Source organism: Hyla sarda, chromosome 5, assembly GCF_029499605.1.
Source record: "Hyla sarda isolate aHylSar1 chromosome 5, aHylSar1.hap1, whole genome shotgun sequence".
NCBI lineage: Eukaryota > Metazoa > Chordata > Amphibia > Anura > Hylidae > Hyla > Hyla sarda.
Genome location: NC_079193.1, coordinates 145,996,256 through 146,012,662, shown reverse-complemented (window position 1 = coordinate 146,012,662; position 16,407 = coordinate 145,996,256). Strand labels below are relative to the sequence as shown.

General features: G+C 42.6%; 1 protein-coding gene across 1 annotated transcript in view; it reads right to left on the bottom strand.

The window, feature by feature from the left end:
• VPS41 (VPS41 subunit of HOPS complex) overlaps positions 1–14,399 on the bottom strand; it is a 272,718-nt gene extending 258,319 nt beyond the window's left edge. Inside the window, exon 1 of the mRNA XM_056520459.1 lies at positions 14,023–14,399. Coding sequence (XP_056376434.1) covers positions 14,023–14,118 — 96 coding nt within the window. The 5' untranslated portion in view covers positions 14,119–14,399. The remainder of the gene's footprint in view (positions 1–14,022) is intronic.
• Positions 14,400–16,407: the final 2,008 nt, after the last annotated feature.

Sequence of the window (16,407 nt, the reverse complement as noted above, 5' to 3'; positions counted from 1 at the left end):
GAGTACTGGGGTGTAATATGTGTGTATGTTATAGAGTACTGGGGTGTAATATGTGTGTGTTATAGAGTACTGGGGTGTAATATGTGTGTATGTTATAGAGTACTGGGGTGTAATATGTGTGTATGTTATAGAGTACTGGGGTGTAATATGTGTATGTTATAGAGTACTGGGGTGTAATATGTGTATGTTATAGAGTACTGGGGTGTAATATGTGTGTATGTTATAGAGTACTGGGGTGTAATATGTGTGTATGTTATAGAGTACTGGGGTGTAATATGTGTGTGTTATAGAGTACTGGGGTGTAATATGTGTGTGTTATAGAGTACTGGGGTGTAATATGTGTGTATGTTATAGAGTACTGGGGTGTAATATGTGTGTATGTTATAGAGTACTGGGGTGTAATATGTGTATGTTATAGAGTACTGGGGTGTAATATGTGTGTATGTTAGAGTACTGGGGTGTAATATGTGTGTATGTTATAGAGTACTGGGGTGTAATATGTGTATGTTATAGAGTACTGGGGTGTAATATGTGTATGTTATAGAGTACTGGGGTATAATATGTGTGTATGTTATAGAGTACTGGGGTGTACTATGTGTGTATGTTATAGAGTACTGGGGTGTAATATGTGTGTATGTTATAGAGTACTGGGGTGTAATATGTGTGTATGTTATAGAGTACTGGGGTGTAATATGTGTGTGTGTGTTATAGAGTACTGGGGTGTAATATGTGTGTATGTTATAGAGTACTGGGGTGTAATATGTGTGTATGTTATAGAGTACTGGGGTGTAATATGTGTATGTTATAGAGTACTTAGGTGTAATATGTGTGTATGTTATAGAGTACTGGGGTGTAATATGTGTGTATGTTATAGAGTACTGGGGTGTAATATGTGTGTATGTTATACAGTTCTGGGGTGTACTATGTGTGTATGTTATAGAGTACTGGGGTGTACTATGTGTGTATGTTATAGAGTACTGGGGTGTAATATGTGTATGTTAAAGAGTTCTGGGGTGTAATATGTGTATGTTATAGAGTTCTGGGGTGTAATATGTGTATGTTATAGAGTACTGGGGTGTAATATGTGTATGTTATAGAGTACTGGGGTGTAATATGTGTGTATGTTATAGAGTACTGGGGTGTAATATGTGTGTATGTTATAGAGTACTGGGGTGTAATGTGTATGTTATAGAGTACTGGGGTGTAATATGTGTGTATGTTATAGAGTACTGGGGTGTAATATGTGTGTGTGCTGTAGAGTAATAGGGTGTACTATATGTGTGTGCTGTAGAGTACTAGGGTGTACTTTATGTGTGTGTGCTGTAGAATACTGGGGTGTAATATGTGTGTGTGCTGTAGAGTAATAGGGTGTACTATATGTGTGCGCCGTAGAGTACTAGGGTGTACTATATGTGTGTGCGCTGTAGAATACTGGGGTGTAATATGTGTGTGTGCTATAGAGTACTGGGGTGTAATATGTGTGTGTGCTGTAGAGTACTGGGGTGTAATATGTGTGTGTGCTGTAGAGTAATAGGGTGTACTATATGTGTGCGCCGTAGAGTACTAGGGTGTACTATATGTGTGTGCGCTGTAGAATACTGGGGTGTAATATGTGTGTGTGCTATAGAGTACTGGGGTGTAATATGTGTGTGTGCTGTAGAGTACTGGGGTGTAATATGTGTGTGTGCTGTAGCAGCGGGACTGCGGCGATCTGACATCTTATCCCCTATCCTTTGGATAGGGGATAAGATGTCTAGGGGCGGGGTACCCCTTTAAGGCCATAACTGGCTGTGTCCTTAAGGGTTTAAAGGGGCTTTTAGATCATTTTTAACCTCTTAAGCACTCAGGGCGTACCTGTACGCTCTGAGCCCGATCCCGATTTTTTGCGCCGTGATCTGAAGTTTTTATCGGTACCATTTTTGTTTTGATCACTTTCTATTCATTTTTTAATGGTATAAAAAGTGACCAAAAATTAGCTTTTTTGCACTTTTGAATTTTTTTACTTGTACGCCATTGACCGTGCGGTTTGATTAACAATATATTTTTATAGTTTGGACATTTACGCACGCGGCGGTACCACATATGTTTATTTTTATTTACACTGTTTTATTTATTTTTTTATGGGAAAAGGGGGGTGATTCAAACTTTCATTAGGGAAGGGGTCAAATGATGTTTAATTATTATTTTTATTTATTTTTTTGTAATATAGCCTCCATAGGTGCCTATAACATTACATACACTGATCTTTTACACAGATCACTGACGTGTATTAACACACCTGTGATCAGTGTTATTGGCGCTTGACTGCTCCTGCCTGGATCTCCCTCCCGGTGTCCTGTAAGTTGTTCGGGATGCCGCGATTTCACCGTGGCGGTCCCGAACATCCCGACTGAGCAGCCGGGATAGTTTCATTTTCGCTTCATACCCGGCGGTCAGCTTTGATCGCCGTGTCTGAAAGGTTAATACAGGGCATCACCGCGATCGGTGATGTCCTGTATTAGCCGCGGGTCCCGGCCACCGGGACCGACCTGACCCCGTGGCATATTGCAGGAGCCGGCGGAAGATGTAAAAATACGTCCGTCGTTAAGGAGTTAAAGGAGTGGTGTAGTGAAAGATAACTTATCCCCTATCCAAAACATGGGGGATAAGTTATAGATCGCGGGGGGGGGGGGGTTCTGACTCCTGGGACCCCCCACAATCCCCTGAATGGGGCCACGGCCCCCTGCAGGGGTAAGAACGGTGGTGCCCCGTTCAGGAGCTCGTGGGGGAGTCCCAGCGGTCGGACCCCCACGATCTGTAACTTATCCCCTATCCTTTGGATAGGGGATATGTTATTTTTCACTGCACTACTTCTTTAACCTGTCTAATATAGTTATTAAGAAAATTGTATTTCCTTTTTGTAGAAATAATGGCTTATAAAAAGACCACTAGGGATCCCTATATCATCCAGTACATAATCCTGTCTGGCTGCAGCATCATCTTTGTCCAAGCTGAAGCACAGGCATGGACAAAGTCCAGTAAGTGAGAGAGGGACTAGCACTCCTCTGTGTTCACTCCTGTCCTATCAGACTGCAGCATGCAAAAAAGGGAGAATGGGGTTACAGAGAAGCCGTAGTGATTAGATAAAGAGACCCAGGACTCAGAGAGGAAGATGAGTAATGCAGAGGGAGGACACACCCCCTACAAAGCACAGAATGACAAACCAAGTAAGCAATAGATAGAAGGCATTTTTAAGAAATATAGGTGCTAGAAAAATAACATGTATATGATCAGGATTAGGTAGTAAGTATAAAATTACTTTTTTTCTTTCTTTTTTTTTTTTTTGGGGCTATGGCAGGTACGCTTTAACAATACTATACAGTGGTCCCTCAAGTTACAATATTAATTGGTTCCTGGATGACCATTGTATGTTAAAAGCATTGTATGTTGAGGCCATAACTGTTCCAGGATGACCATTGTATTTTGAAACCATTGTATGTTAAGACCATAACTACGGAAACCTGGTAATTGGTTCTGAAGCCACCAAAATGTCATCCAAAAATAGGAAAAAGTGAGGATTAAAGAAAAATAAGTAGATAACTAATATAGATAAAGCAAATCCTTACATATAAAAGTAAGATAGATCTGCTTAGAGCTGTAAGTTACTGTCTATGTAGAGGACAGGAGCTTCTTCAGGGTCCTATACAGTACACGCAATGTCCTAAAAAAGTAAAATGGAGCAGTCCTTACTTGGTGTCCAAAGGAGCAGCTAACTGTGGCACAGTTAAAGAGTAGTACAGAACATGAAATACCTCCCTGTACTGTAAGGAAGTACTGCAAGACAGGAATTCAGTGCATACGCTTTGGTAATACAGATGTTTTACCCAGGGCTGTGGAGTCGTAGTCGAGGGGTCGGACGAAATTTTGGGTATCGGGAGTCGGCAAACAATGCACCGACTCCTACTAAATTTAGATTGGAATAAAAAAGAAAAAAAAAAAGAAAGTTTAAATGTCCCAATTCACAAAAAGTTATAATTAATGACTTCTCTACTTTAAGAATAAAGACCAATGCATGCAGTGCCTCACGTAACCGCAAAACGAACACGTTAAGTGACCGTGAAGAAGCATGCTTTTCATGTGCTTTAATATATGGCACACAATGCACAATTAGGAGTGGCAATACTTATACTTTCCATAGTGTTGTTTTCTGCTGTTACAGGGAACCCATGGGTAACCTAGCCTCTCACTGATAAGGGGTTAAGGAAATATGTTTTTTTCAGGACTAGAGACACTTGTATAAGTGAAGGGAATGGAGGGTCAATAGTTCAAGACTGAAGCTGTAAACCATTGGAAAAACTGCTGCCATTCAGCTAAGGCTATAAAAACTTGTAAACTTGATTGTTAGCTTAAAGGGGTACTCCGCACCTATACATCTTATCCCCTATCCAAAGGATAGGGGATAAGATGTCAGATCGCCGGGGTCCCGCTGCTGGGGACCCCCGGGATTGCCGCTGCGGCACCGCGCTATCATTACTGCACAGAGCGAGTTCGCTCTGTGCGTAATGACGGGCGATACAGGGGTTGGAGCACCGTTACGTCATGGCTCTGCCCCTCGTGATGTCACGGCCAGCCCCCTCAATACAAGTCTATGGGAGGGGGCGTCTTCACGCCCCCTGCCATAGACTTGCATTAAGGGGGCGGGCCGTGATGTCACGAGGGGCGGAGCTATGACATTACGCTGCTCCGTCCACTGTATCGCTCTGTATCCGTCCCCCGAACTCGCTCTGTGTAGTAATGAAAGGGCGGTGCCGCAGCGGCGATCCCGGGGATCACCAGCAGCGGGACCCCGGGTATAAGATGTCTAGGGGCGGAGTACCCCTTTAAACTTTAAACATGACTATGGGATTCTACTAGGGAAATCATGTTTTATAATAAATGCCCCTTCCTTGATCCTCCCACTGCCCTATCTTCAGCAGCAGATCAGCACACAAACTGTTCAATACAGTAGACTGTTGGCTTCCCAGCCAGTAGTCCTGTGGTAATGACAGGTATGTTATCTTTCTTTCCTTCAAGGAATGTATAAAATACATTCGCATATTAATACAGAGGAGTCGGGGAGTCGGAGTTGGAAGTACAGAAAACGTTGGAGTCGGAACATTTATCTACCGACTCCACAGCCCTGGTTTTACCAGTGAATGCCCTTTCTAATTGGTCAGTTCTTCCAGCCATTGACACATTTCACAGATCTGAACTGTCTGTAGCATTGTATGTTGAGTCTAGGTTCAAGTTACAATGGTCCAAAAAAAGACCATTGTATGTTGAGAGATCACTGTATATATAAATAAATATATATATATAACATCATGAACAAGATTATCCATACAAGGTCAATGTTATCAAAATTATCAAGGGCTGGGGTCCAAATCACAAACAAAAATCTAAGTAAATAATTGAAAACACAAGAAGATCCAATTTGCATAAATGTCATCATGGGAATTTTGTCTATAGCCATCATGTCTGTATGTGAAAAATGTACCTTTCCTGAAATTTTCATTTCCTGTAATCCGTGGCAGCACACAATGGGTTAATGCTTTCCTCATTAACCTGAGAACAGAAAACACACACAAGCAGTAATGCAGAGATAAGTGATTAGCCCCCTTTCCCCTATAAGTAGTACCCAAAAACACACCAGTACTCATATTTTTTTATGCAGCAGTGAATTTATTTAGTTGGGTGGGTATACTTGTGCTGCCATGGATTCCAGGAAATGAAAATTTCAGGAAAGGTAAATTTTCTCTTCCTGATCATCCATGGCAGCACGCAATGGGACAATCCCAGCAGTGAAAAAGTATATAAGGGAGGGCTAAGACTTATAGGTTACCAGCTCCTTGGATAATACTCATGCCGAAGACTGATCTCTGAGAGGCAGCGACATCCAACCTGTAGTGCTTGTTGAAAGTAGTAGGCGATGCCCATGTAGCTGCTTTACAGATTTGATCCATGGGGATGTGGTATTTTTGATCCATGGGGATGTGGTATTCCATGCTGTAAGATGTAGTCTGGTCAAGTCTTGATGGAACATCCCTGATTGAAGAAGGAGATCCTTGCAAATCGGAAGCTCCCAAAATTCTCCTTTCGAAAGCATTAATGCAATCTTAAACCAGGCCCTGCGATGCCAGTATGGGAGGATTGCAATCACTTCAGCTTTTTCGTTCTGAATTTTCCTCAGAACCTTGGGGATTAGAGGCACTGGGGAAAATACACAGATGAACCTCCGACTCCAACTGATGGATAGTCCGTCCAGGAAGGTTGGATTGTCTGTTGTCTGAGTCTTCCTGTTGTGATGGGTGGCCATGACATCTAATTCTGGAAGTCCCCATTTTCTGTACCAGGTTATTGAATATTCTGGGGTTCAATTACCAATCTCCTGGGAGTATGCTGTTCCTGCTCAACCAGTCCGTTGTTATATTCAGGGAACCCTTGCTGTGGACTGCTGAGAGGGAAAGAAGACATGATTCTGCCCAACTCATTATTTTGGCACATTCCCTCTGTAGCAATTTGCTCCTGATTTCCCCCTGCTTGTTTATATAAAACACAGCAGGAAGGTTGTCTGTCTGGATTTGTACTGCCTGATGGACAAGCAGGGGTTGGAAATGCAAAAGCGTTAACTTGATGGCCTTTCTCATGTTGGACGATAGTCATGACTCTTCCCTTCTCCAGATTCTCTGCACCCAGGAATCCAAGACATGAGCTCCCCAGCCTGTGGATGAGGCATCCGAGGTCAGGACCACAGGTTGGATGTATTTGAGAGATTTGCCAATAAAGAATCTCTCTGGTTCCAACCACCAACCTAGATCCGTCTTGAGTGAACTGGGAATATTGATGAGGCAGTCTTGATCCATGTTCCAGGATTGTAGTATTGAAGTGTTCTGATGTGGGCCTTGCCCCAGGGAACTGCTTCCAGGGTGGATTTGGAAAGGCCTAGGATTCTCATGGCGTACCTGATGGAGCAAGCTCTGAGAAAAACAAAATACCTCACTGAGTGACATATGTTTCTGATTCTCTGCGTTGAGATACGTAGCTTCATCTCCACTGAATCTATTGCAAATCCCAGGTACGTGATGGTGGTAGATGGAGTGAGCTGTGACTTTTTCCAATTTATAAGAAGCCATGGGCCTGAAGAACTTGAATGGTAGTCTGAAGATGACAATTCAGAATCTGGACGATTGCTTTGAGTAGCCAATCGTCCAGATATGGCATCACATGTATGCCCCTGATCCTGAGGTAAAAACTCTTGGGGCTGAGGTTATCCCAAATGGCAGACATGTGAACGGCAGATGACGACTCCTCTCTCCGTCCCTGACTGCCACCCTCAGAAACATCTGATGCGTTCTCAGGATTGGAACTTGCAAGTATGCATCCTGGAGATCTATTGAGGCAAGATGATCCTTTTTCTGAATATTCAGAACAGCTGAGGAGATGGATTCCATCCTGAATGTTTTCTTGACAAAGAAGTAGTTCAGGTAAAACAGATCTATAATTAACCTCCAATCCCCTACTATCTTTGGGACCATGAACACCGGGGAATAGTGACATTCGCCCTCCTCTGTAGATGAAACCTCTTCAAGGGCTTTTTTCTGGACGAACTGTTCCACTAGCTGCAGAATAAGATTGGAGGCTATGCTTATTAGGAATCTGTTTGGAGGCTTCTCCTTGAGTTCTAGGGAGTACCCCTTTTTACAGTGGATGCAACCCAGGCATCTGAGGATGTCTGAGACCAGATTTCTGTGAAATCTCCGAGCCTGGCGGCCACCGGAGGCCCCGCGTCATTGCTCAGTACTTTTGGGAGTAAAGGACTTTTTCTTAGATGTTCCACTCTGGTCCTGACTTCCTCTATTTTGCCTTTTATCCGTGTGGTGAAAGGAATATTGTCTCCTAAGAGATCTTCTATAGTTTCTCCTCTAGGGTTTGAAGCTTGGTTTTCTCCTTACTGGGAAAAGCCTCTCCCTTTTCCTCGCTTAAGGACTTTAGTATGTCCTTCAGCTGTGTCCCAAAAAGAGAAGAAGGGTGGAAGGGCAAGGACACAAAACTGTATTTTGCTGGGATATCTCCGTCTCATTGCTTGATCCACATTCCCTTCTAGTAGCGTTAGCCAGGGCCATGGACCTTGAGGCAAACTTAAGGACATCCAGAGGAGCGTCACAAAGAAAATCTGCCACCGTCTTCATAATAGGGATATTGTTTAATATCTCTTTCCTGGCAACTTCTTACTGAAGGTCCTGTGTGAGATGAGAGAGCCAAACCCGTAAGGCTTTAGCTACCGGAATCGAAGATTCTGCTACTTTGGCTGCTGCAAAACCAGCCGAGTAGGTTTTTTTTACAAATGCCATCTGCCTTTCTCTCCATAGGGTCCGGGAGCCTGCATGACTATTCTGAGGGACAAACAGATTTTTTTTGCCAATCTTGCAGCTGCGAGGTCCACTTTAGGTGGGTTCTCCCATGAAGAGCAAGACGCTTCATTCAGTCTATACACAGACTTGAATTTTGCTCCTGGATCCATGTGCTTTTCTGGCTTATCCAAGTCCTCTCTCCACTGCGAAATCAGCTGATGAGATGGAAATTCTTTACCCTGACATTGAGAGAAATAAAACAGCCAATCCTTCGCAGGTTTAGCAAAAGCGTCTTTATCAGACTCCAGTACTGACTTAACTGCTGAGATAAGCTTATGTACCTTTTCTTTTTGAAAAAGATACAAGTCCTCCACATCCAATTCCTATTCAGAGTCGGCTCACCACAGATTGTTTACTCTTTTTACTCTTTCCCTTCACAGATGCTACCACTTCCTGAAAGGTAGATGTTAATTTCCCTTTTAGCCAATCTAAAAACGCCCCAGGTTTCATAGGGGTTGAAGGGGTAGGAGATAGACAGGTCTCACAGGTATCCTTGTTCCAGGTCTCAGGTAAGGGCTGATGGCACTTAATACAGGCAGCATGCCTAGACTTCCTCTTCCTATTTCCTCCTGCTTTCTCAGACATTCTTAAAATAGAGATATAGGATGCCAACCATCAAGACCTGCGCTATGAAAACATAGTAGGGGGAAGGGAAGAGCCAAATACCTGAACCTCTCAGCAGATCTGCTACCCCGGCAGAGTGTAGAGTTCAGATTACAATTCCCGACACATTTTTAAATCCCCCGCCGGAAATTCGGAATTTGCGCATATCCGATCGCATCATGCGCACAAACATGGTTAGCGCATCCTGCGCATTCACCGCTTCCTCCCACGGCACTGACAATCGCAAACGATCGCTGATAATGAGCCGGCTTACCACCGCAGGCCCCCCGGAACATCAGGACTTACCTCCTAACCGGTCCTGACTGGCTGTTCCTACCCCTTGGCTTCCAGGTACTTTTAGGGGTAGCGGGAAGGTTGAGGGACCAGTAGAACTCCGGGTTTACATCCGCCCGTAAATATGCCCCAGGGATGACAGGAACCTGTGATTTAGAGCAATGTTTCCCAACCCAGTCCTCAAGGCACACCAACATTCCGGGTTTTTTCAGTTACTCCATTGGAATAGAAAAGGGAAAAATTAAAATCCTGGACTATTGGTGTGCCCTGAGGACTGGGTTGGGAAACACTGGTTTAGAGGCTTACTTGTCTCTCGGCATCTTCTATCTTCAAGAAGAGAAAAAAAATACGAGTACTGGTGTGTTTTTGGGTACTGCTTATAGGGGAAAGGGGACTGGACCCCAAATAGTGCTAATTACTTGTCACTGTATTACTGCTTGTGTGTGTTTTCAGTTCTCAGGTTAATAAGGAAAGCATTAACCCATTGTGTGCTGCCACGGATGATCAGGAAATTGCAATTTCCAGCTGTATAAGAATGATAACTTTAAAGGAGTTTTCTAAGATAACAAAATAAAGGATTTTATTACAAAAACAGCACTACTCCTGTCCACAACAGGTTCTTTCTGCTATTGCAGTTTGTATCCACTGAAGTAAATGGGGACCTAGCTGCAGTACCACATGAAATATGGACAAGATTGGTGCTATTTTTCCAAAAAAGAAGCAGTGTTTTTCTAATCCTTGACCACCCCTTTAAATTCAATGAGTTATACATAATATGCCTGGTAGTCTATGGTGGTTTAGGTAAAAAAAAATGGGTTAAAGGGGTATTTTGGTATCAATAAATTGTATTTCAATAAGATCTTAACACTAATATAGTGTTATTACAGATTGTACTATCTTCAGCGTACTTTTACATGATTCACCCTGATGTTGTGTAGTACTTGGCTTGGCTCCTCCCTCTCTCCCAAGGCATCATGTCATCCTCTGTTGTCTCAGGCTTGGCAGGATCTTGTTTCTGAACACCAGCCCCACCCTCTGAGTGATGTCACCAATTTTGAACCAATTTTCTTTACTTTTCCATACAAAAACCATCCATGTGGAAATTCTGTCTGTTCCTAATGAGGATTATTTTAAGTAAGGAAATTCCGTTGTGTGAACCCAGCCTATTGCTCGACAATGCCACAGGCAAAGGAACAGGCAAGGAATGAATACAGTGTGTGCTGCAACCTCACTGATCGTGTGATAGTCTGCTGTAAAACAAATTTGTGTTGATTCCATTCCTGGTTTTGAATAAAAATACTGAGCAAAATACCTTTTGTGAACATAGCTTATGAATATATATACTGGTATGACAAATAAAAAAAGCCACATTTAAATGGGAGAAAAGAAGGCTATCAATAGGCATGAAAAAGTTGCCTAGTTACCGTTTTATGAACCTCTGATGGGTCCTGGTATACTGCATGGTAATTTATATCTCTCCCTTCATGGACATGCACATTTTTTAATGGCTATTCATGACAAAATAATTAAAGGTCCAACTCAAGACATTCCTACTGGTAAGCTGTTTCAAGTAGCTGCACAGCACCAGGGGTTATCCACCATAAGGTGATTTTAATACTTACCTGCCAGAACTGGGTATTTCCTGATGGATTTTGTTCTCTAACCTACACATCCCACAGTTCCATGCTTGAAAGTTTGAGATCACTTTCCTTCCTCCCATACATCAGCCACATCACTCTGACTAGTGATGTCAGGTCTCGACACACTGCAACCTGGGAAATCCCGAGATGAATAATTTTGTATGCTGTTAAAAATAAATATTGGGGCAATATTCACAGAAGAATTGTGAGAAAACCGTCACACACAGGTACAGAACATGTAAAAAAAGAAAATGGCAGCAGCACACTTGGTCAACAAAATAAAGGCTCTTAGCACACTTTTTGATCAAAATGTGTCCCCCCCCCCCCCCCCCATCCACCACGCGGAGGTGGCCTCATATCGGATGGGAGCCTAACATTCTGGGTGACATGCTGGATCCACTAACAACCCAAAACCACCTCCTGTGAAATAGGGTAGGGGATGCACTGCTACAGAGGGAGCCACTCCCCCCAAATTGCACAGCAAAAAAAAAAAAAAAAATGTAGCCAGCACCTAAACCCAATACACGGGTGCACGCTGCTGTGGCAAGTTCAAAACATGAAAAAAAAAGAAAATGGCAGCAGCACACTTGGTCAACAAAGGTACACTGGTACAGACACTGTATTATGAACTACACTGACTTTACAGCCCCTGTAGAATAGTCAAATAAAAAGAATTCCTGGAATACCCCTTTAATACTTGCACTAGCTGTGTATGGTGTTACAGTTCACTCCAGCTTCATCCCATGTATGTTAATAGGATTTAGCTGTAATACCAGGTATAGCCACTATGGAGTAAAGAGTTAAACCTGGTGAACAATATAGGCAGCCTCAGACACTTAATCGGGGGGGGGGGGGGGGTGCAAATCTGTCCCCCACAATCTAATAGGGATGACCTATCCTACAGATAGGCCTTCCATTTTTAAAGTTCTAAATAACCTCCTTTGCAGTGCTGATTATTTTCCCTGTTCCTCTCGTACATAATACTGATAACACTAACACTTAACCATTGTGAGAGCAGCAGGTTTTTCTTTTATTGGCGGATTGGCAGAGTACAGATTATTCTCACAAATGTACCTTTTTTCACAGCTTCAGTATCTTTGTGAGCTAATATGCCTGATATCCTGCTACTCCAGTTCAAGGGCCTAAGTAAAAATAGCTTTGTTGGACAAGAAGTAAGAATAAAATGAAAACTGTTACTTAACCTCTTCCTTATGTGGAACAAAGGGTGATCATTGTATGTGTTCTGAAAAGCTTACCAGTTATAAATACAATGGATTAAAATCTAAAATGTACATGCTTACATTGTGAGTAAATGTATCCTATATCCTTCGTGTTCAGTCTCTGACACTGATACCTTATGAGGTTCTTGACTTGAACCATAATTCTGATGACTGGAGCACCAACCACTTTTATAGAGAAGGTATTATATATGTCAACCATTTTCCAATCTCGATAAAGATGTATTGCTTAGCTTTACTAATCTCTAGTGGACCAGTGTTATTGAGTCTTTCAAGACTCTTTGTTTTATATATTTTGCTAGAAGGCAGACCAGAAAAGAAGACCCCGTGAGAGCAGCCAGAGGCACGTAAGGAGCCATCTGTCGGCCATCTTGGCTCATCTGACCCCCGCATTTGTGCCGCGCATGATCAGATGAACCATCAGAGCTGATCAGTATTGATCATGGCATCTTAGGGGTTAATAGCAGACCCGCCATACATGAAGAGAGCGCAGCTCCTGGGCTACCTTCATGTACAGGATGTACATGTACGTCCTGGTGCATTAGGTAAAAACAAAAAAAACATAAACAGGAGTGCAGGGTTCCTGGCATACCAAGGCACCAGGAAATATATTTATGGCCCATTTTGTCCTTAAGTGTTTATAATAGACAGAGGTGAGTTCTCTGTTTACATAGCAGGCATTCATCAGGAACAAGTGTGATGGTGTCATCACAAGTATCTTAAATACGATTGTGGTCATACTACACAGAAGGATCCAACACCCAGGAATATATATTGTAATATTAACACCTGTGCAGAGGAGAAGTGGAGCAGTTGCCCATAGCAACCAATCAGATAATAAAATAAGTGATTTGATTGGCTATAGGCAACTGGTCAACTTTTCCTCTGCAGGAGAATAGAGATGTGCTGTGAACTGAAGAAAGCAGGATGTGGGGACTTAGGACTGTTAGTCTTGACCCCATATATATAACAACCAATAGTGTTATAACACTAGCATCCTCCTTGCTTGCGTGTTGTTGCTAGACATTTTCATCATCATCATTTTATTGCTTTTTGACTGTTGACAGAGTCTTCTAGTTTGTCACCCCAGTAGTAAGGTGAGATGTGTCAAAGGATGGGCCAATGGGAGTCAAGGGGGCGGCAAAATTAGCTTTTGCCTATGGTAGCAAAAATCCTTGCACCAGCCTTGTTGTCATCATTGCCAGCAGCATGACCAATGTAGGAATCAAGTACCCTTAACTACTGACCTTGCCTATCTTTGTTTTGACCGCAACTGCCCTTACATTACCTGTCCTCCCCATTACCTGTCCTAACACTTACTTTAGTAACTGTCTTCATGTAAGTTGGTTTTGGTAGCTGAAACAGCTGTGACATACATATTGGCCATTTTGGAAAAATACCTGTACTGTGTCATCGATAAAACATTTCTGCTCAAGTCAGTGTAGTTATGTGCCCTAAGACCTCTATGCATAATAATATGTATGTTTTATCTGTAAAAATACATTTTGATCTATGTTTTACTATGCTCACTGTTCTTGCACTTCTCCTGGAGGCTGGGGGCATTTCTCCAGAAGCATGAGGAACTTGCTCCTTTCTGTCACTCTCCCTTTTCATAAGGCCTGCACATTTTTACAATTACAAAGCTTTGTGCCTAAAGTGCATGCTTTATATAACTTTAATACAGTCATGTTGAACAAAAAATAAACATTTTTACATTTGCAAAGCTTTTTGCCCAAAGTGCTTGCTTTATATATTCCTAAAGCAGCCATGTGGAATCTAAATTAATTTCATAAAATCACCAAAGAGAAATCATTTTACCTTCAAATAATAAATTAGCACTTTGTATTGCTTGTCAGTCTGCTTGGAAATGTTCCTCTTCTGAAAAGGCTCACGCTGTCTAGATCTTGTCTGCATCTCACAGGGGTTCAGCTCACAATGGGGAATTCTGGATAATACATTGCAGTGAGGCAGTGGCGTAGCAACCGGGGTGCGGCTCGCACCAGGGTGACACCAGCCTTATGGGGTGACACCACGATGCTCAACACCCCCAGCTGACCGGCGCTACATGCACTAGCAACTCCCCCCACCCAGGGGCGTCACTAGGCTGATTTATTGGGGCACCGGCCAAAAGCCAGGAGCCCCGAAGCTGTAATCTCCTCACCTCCCTGCATCATGCAGGTCCTTGTTGGTCAGTCACAAAGCACAATAGTGACTGCCGTCAAGGACCTGCCCTGTGATGCAAAATGCAAAAGATGAAGGACCTTTGGTGATGTCACAATCATGTGACCAGGACTTGGGGCAGAGCTGAAGAACATCCTGAGCGCGGGGAAAGAAGAGAGAGGGAGTCTGGTGAATTCCTAGGGCTGTTAGAGATGTGTTATAACCAGCAGTCCTTACAGTCAGTGTAATCACATACACCACACATTCCCTGCAGTTATACAATATAGTGCATCCAGCAGACTACTAAGGTAGTTACATAGAGGGATGAACCATAATATAAACTGCACAAAGCCTGTGTTATTAAAGTGAAACTCCCAGTAACCACATAAGAGATCACAAAAACATTTAAGGGGGATTTCTAGTTTAGGGCTAACCCCTTGGGGGGTGACCCCTAACAGTTTATTCCTAGGGCTGTAGTCACTGCTAGTACAGTAGTGTTTCCCAACCAGGGTGCCTTCAGCTGTTTCAAAACTACAACTTAAAGCATGCCTGGACAGCCTTTTTGCTGTGAGTTGTAGTCTTGCAACAGCTGGAGGAACCCTAGTTTGGAAATACTGTTATACAGTATATACACTATAATGTGAATCCATGTAAAGGGTACCGTAAGTAATGTAATTGTATACAGTGACCCCACCAGCAGAACAATAAGGGCAACTCTGGAGTTAATATATATTCATTATAGGATGTAACGCAATATCAGGAGTAATATTTTGCATACTCCAGAGCTGTACTCACTATTCTTCTGGTGAGGTCACTGTGTACATACATTATATTACTACGGTATAGGTCACAGCAAAAAGTAAGCGGACTCCCATATGCAAAAGGCTGTGGTCTTTATTCAGGTCATCAGCAGTGCAATGTTTCGGCTACAATCTAGCCTTTGTCAAGCATGCTTGACAAAGGCTAGATTGTAGCCGAAACGTTGCACTGCTGATGACCTGAATAAAGACCACAGCCTTTTGCATATTGGAGTCCGCTTACTTGTTGCTGTGACCTATACTGTATGGATGTTGTGATTCTGGTGATTCTGGACTGGTTACCCAGATGGTCACGGGCATAGGAGCTGGGACCGGTGCTGTCTTCCTATCTGGATTTTTTTTTTTTTTACATTACATTACTGATCCTGTACTGATCCTCAGTTATATCCTGTATTATACTCCAGAGTTGTACTCACTATTCTGCTGGTAAGGTCACTGTGTACATATATTATATTACTTATCCTGAGTTATATCCTGTATTATACTCCAGAGCTGTACTCACTATTCTGCTGGTGAGGTCACTGTGTACATACATTATATTACTTATCCTGTACTGATCCTGAGTTATATCCTGTATTATACTCCAGAGCTGTACTCACTATTCTGCTGGTGAGGTCACTGTGTACATACATTATATTACTTATCCTGTACTGATCCTGAGTTATATCCTGTATTGTACTCCCAGAGCTGTACTCACTATTCTGCTGGTGAGATCACTGTGTACATACAGTACATTACTTATCCTGTACTGATCCTGAGTTATATCCTGTATTATACTCCAGAGCTGTACTCACTATTCTGCTGGTGAGGTCACTGTGTACATAAATTACATTACCTATCCTGTACTGATCCTGAGTTATATCCTGTATTATACTCCAGAGCTGTACTCACTATTCTGCTGGTGAGATCACTGTGTACATACATTACATTACTTATCCTGTACTGCTCCTGAGTTATATCCTGTATTATACTCCAGAGCTGTACTCACTATTCTGCTGGTGAGGTCACTGTGTACTTACATTACATTACTTATCCTGTACTGATCCTGCTTTATATCCTGCATTATACTCCAGAGCTGTACTCACTATTCTGCTGGTGAGATCACTGTGTACATACATTACATTACCTATCCTGTACTGATCCTGAGTTATATCCTGTATTATACTCCAGAGCTGTACTCACTATTCTGCTGGTGAGGTCACTGTGTACATACATTACATTACTT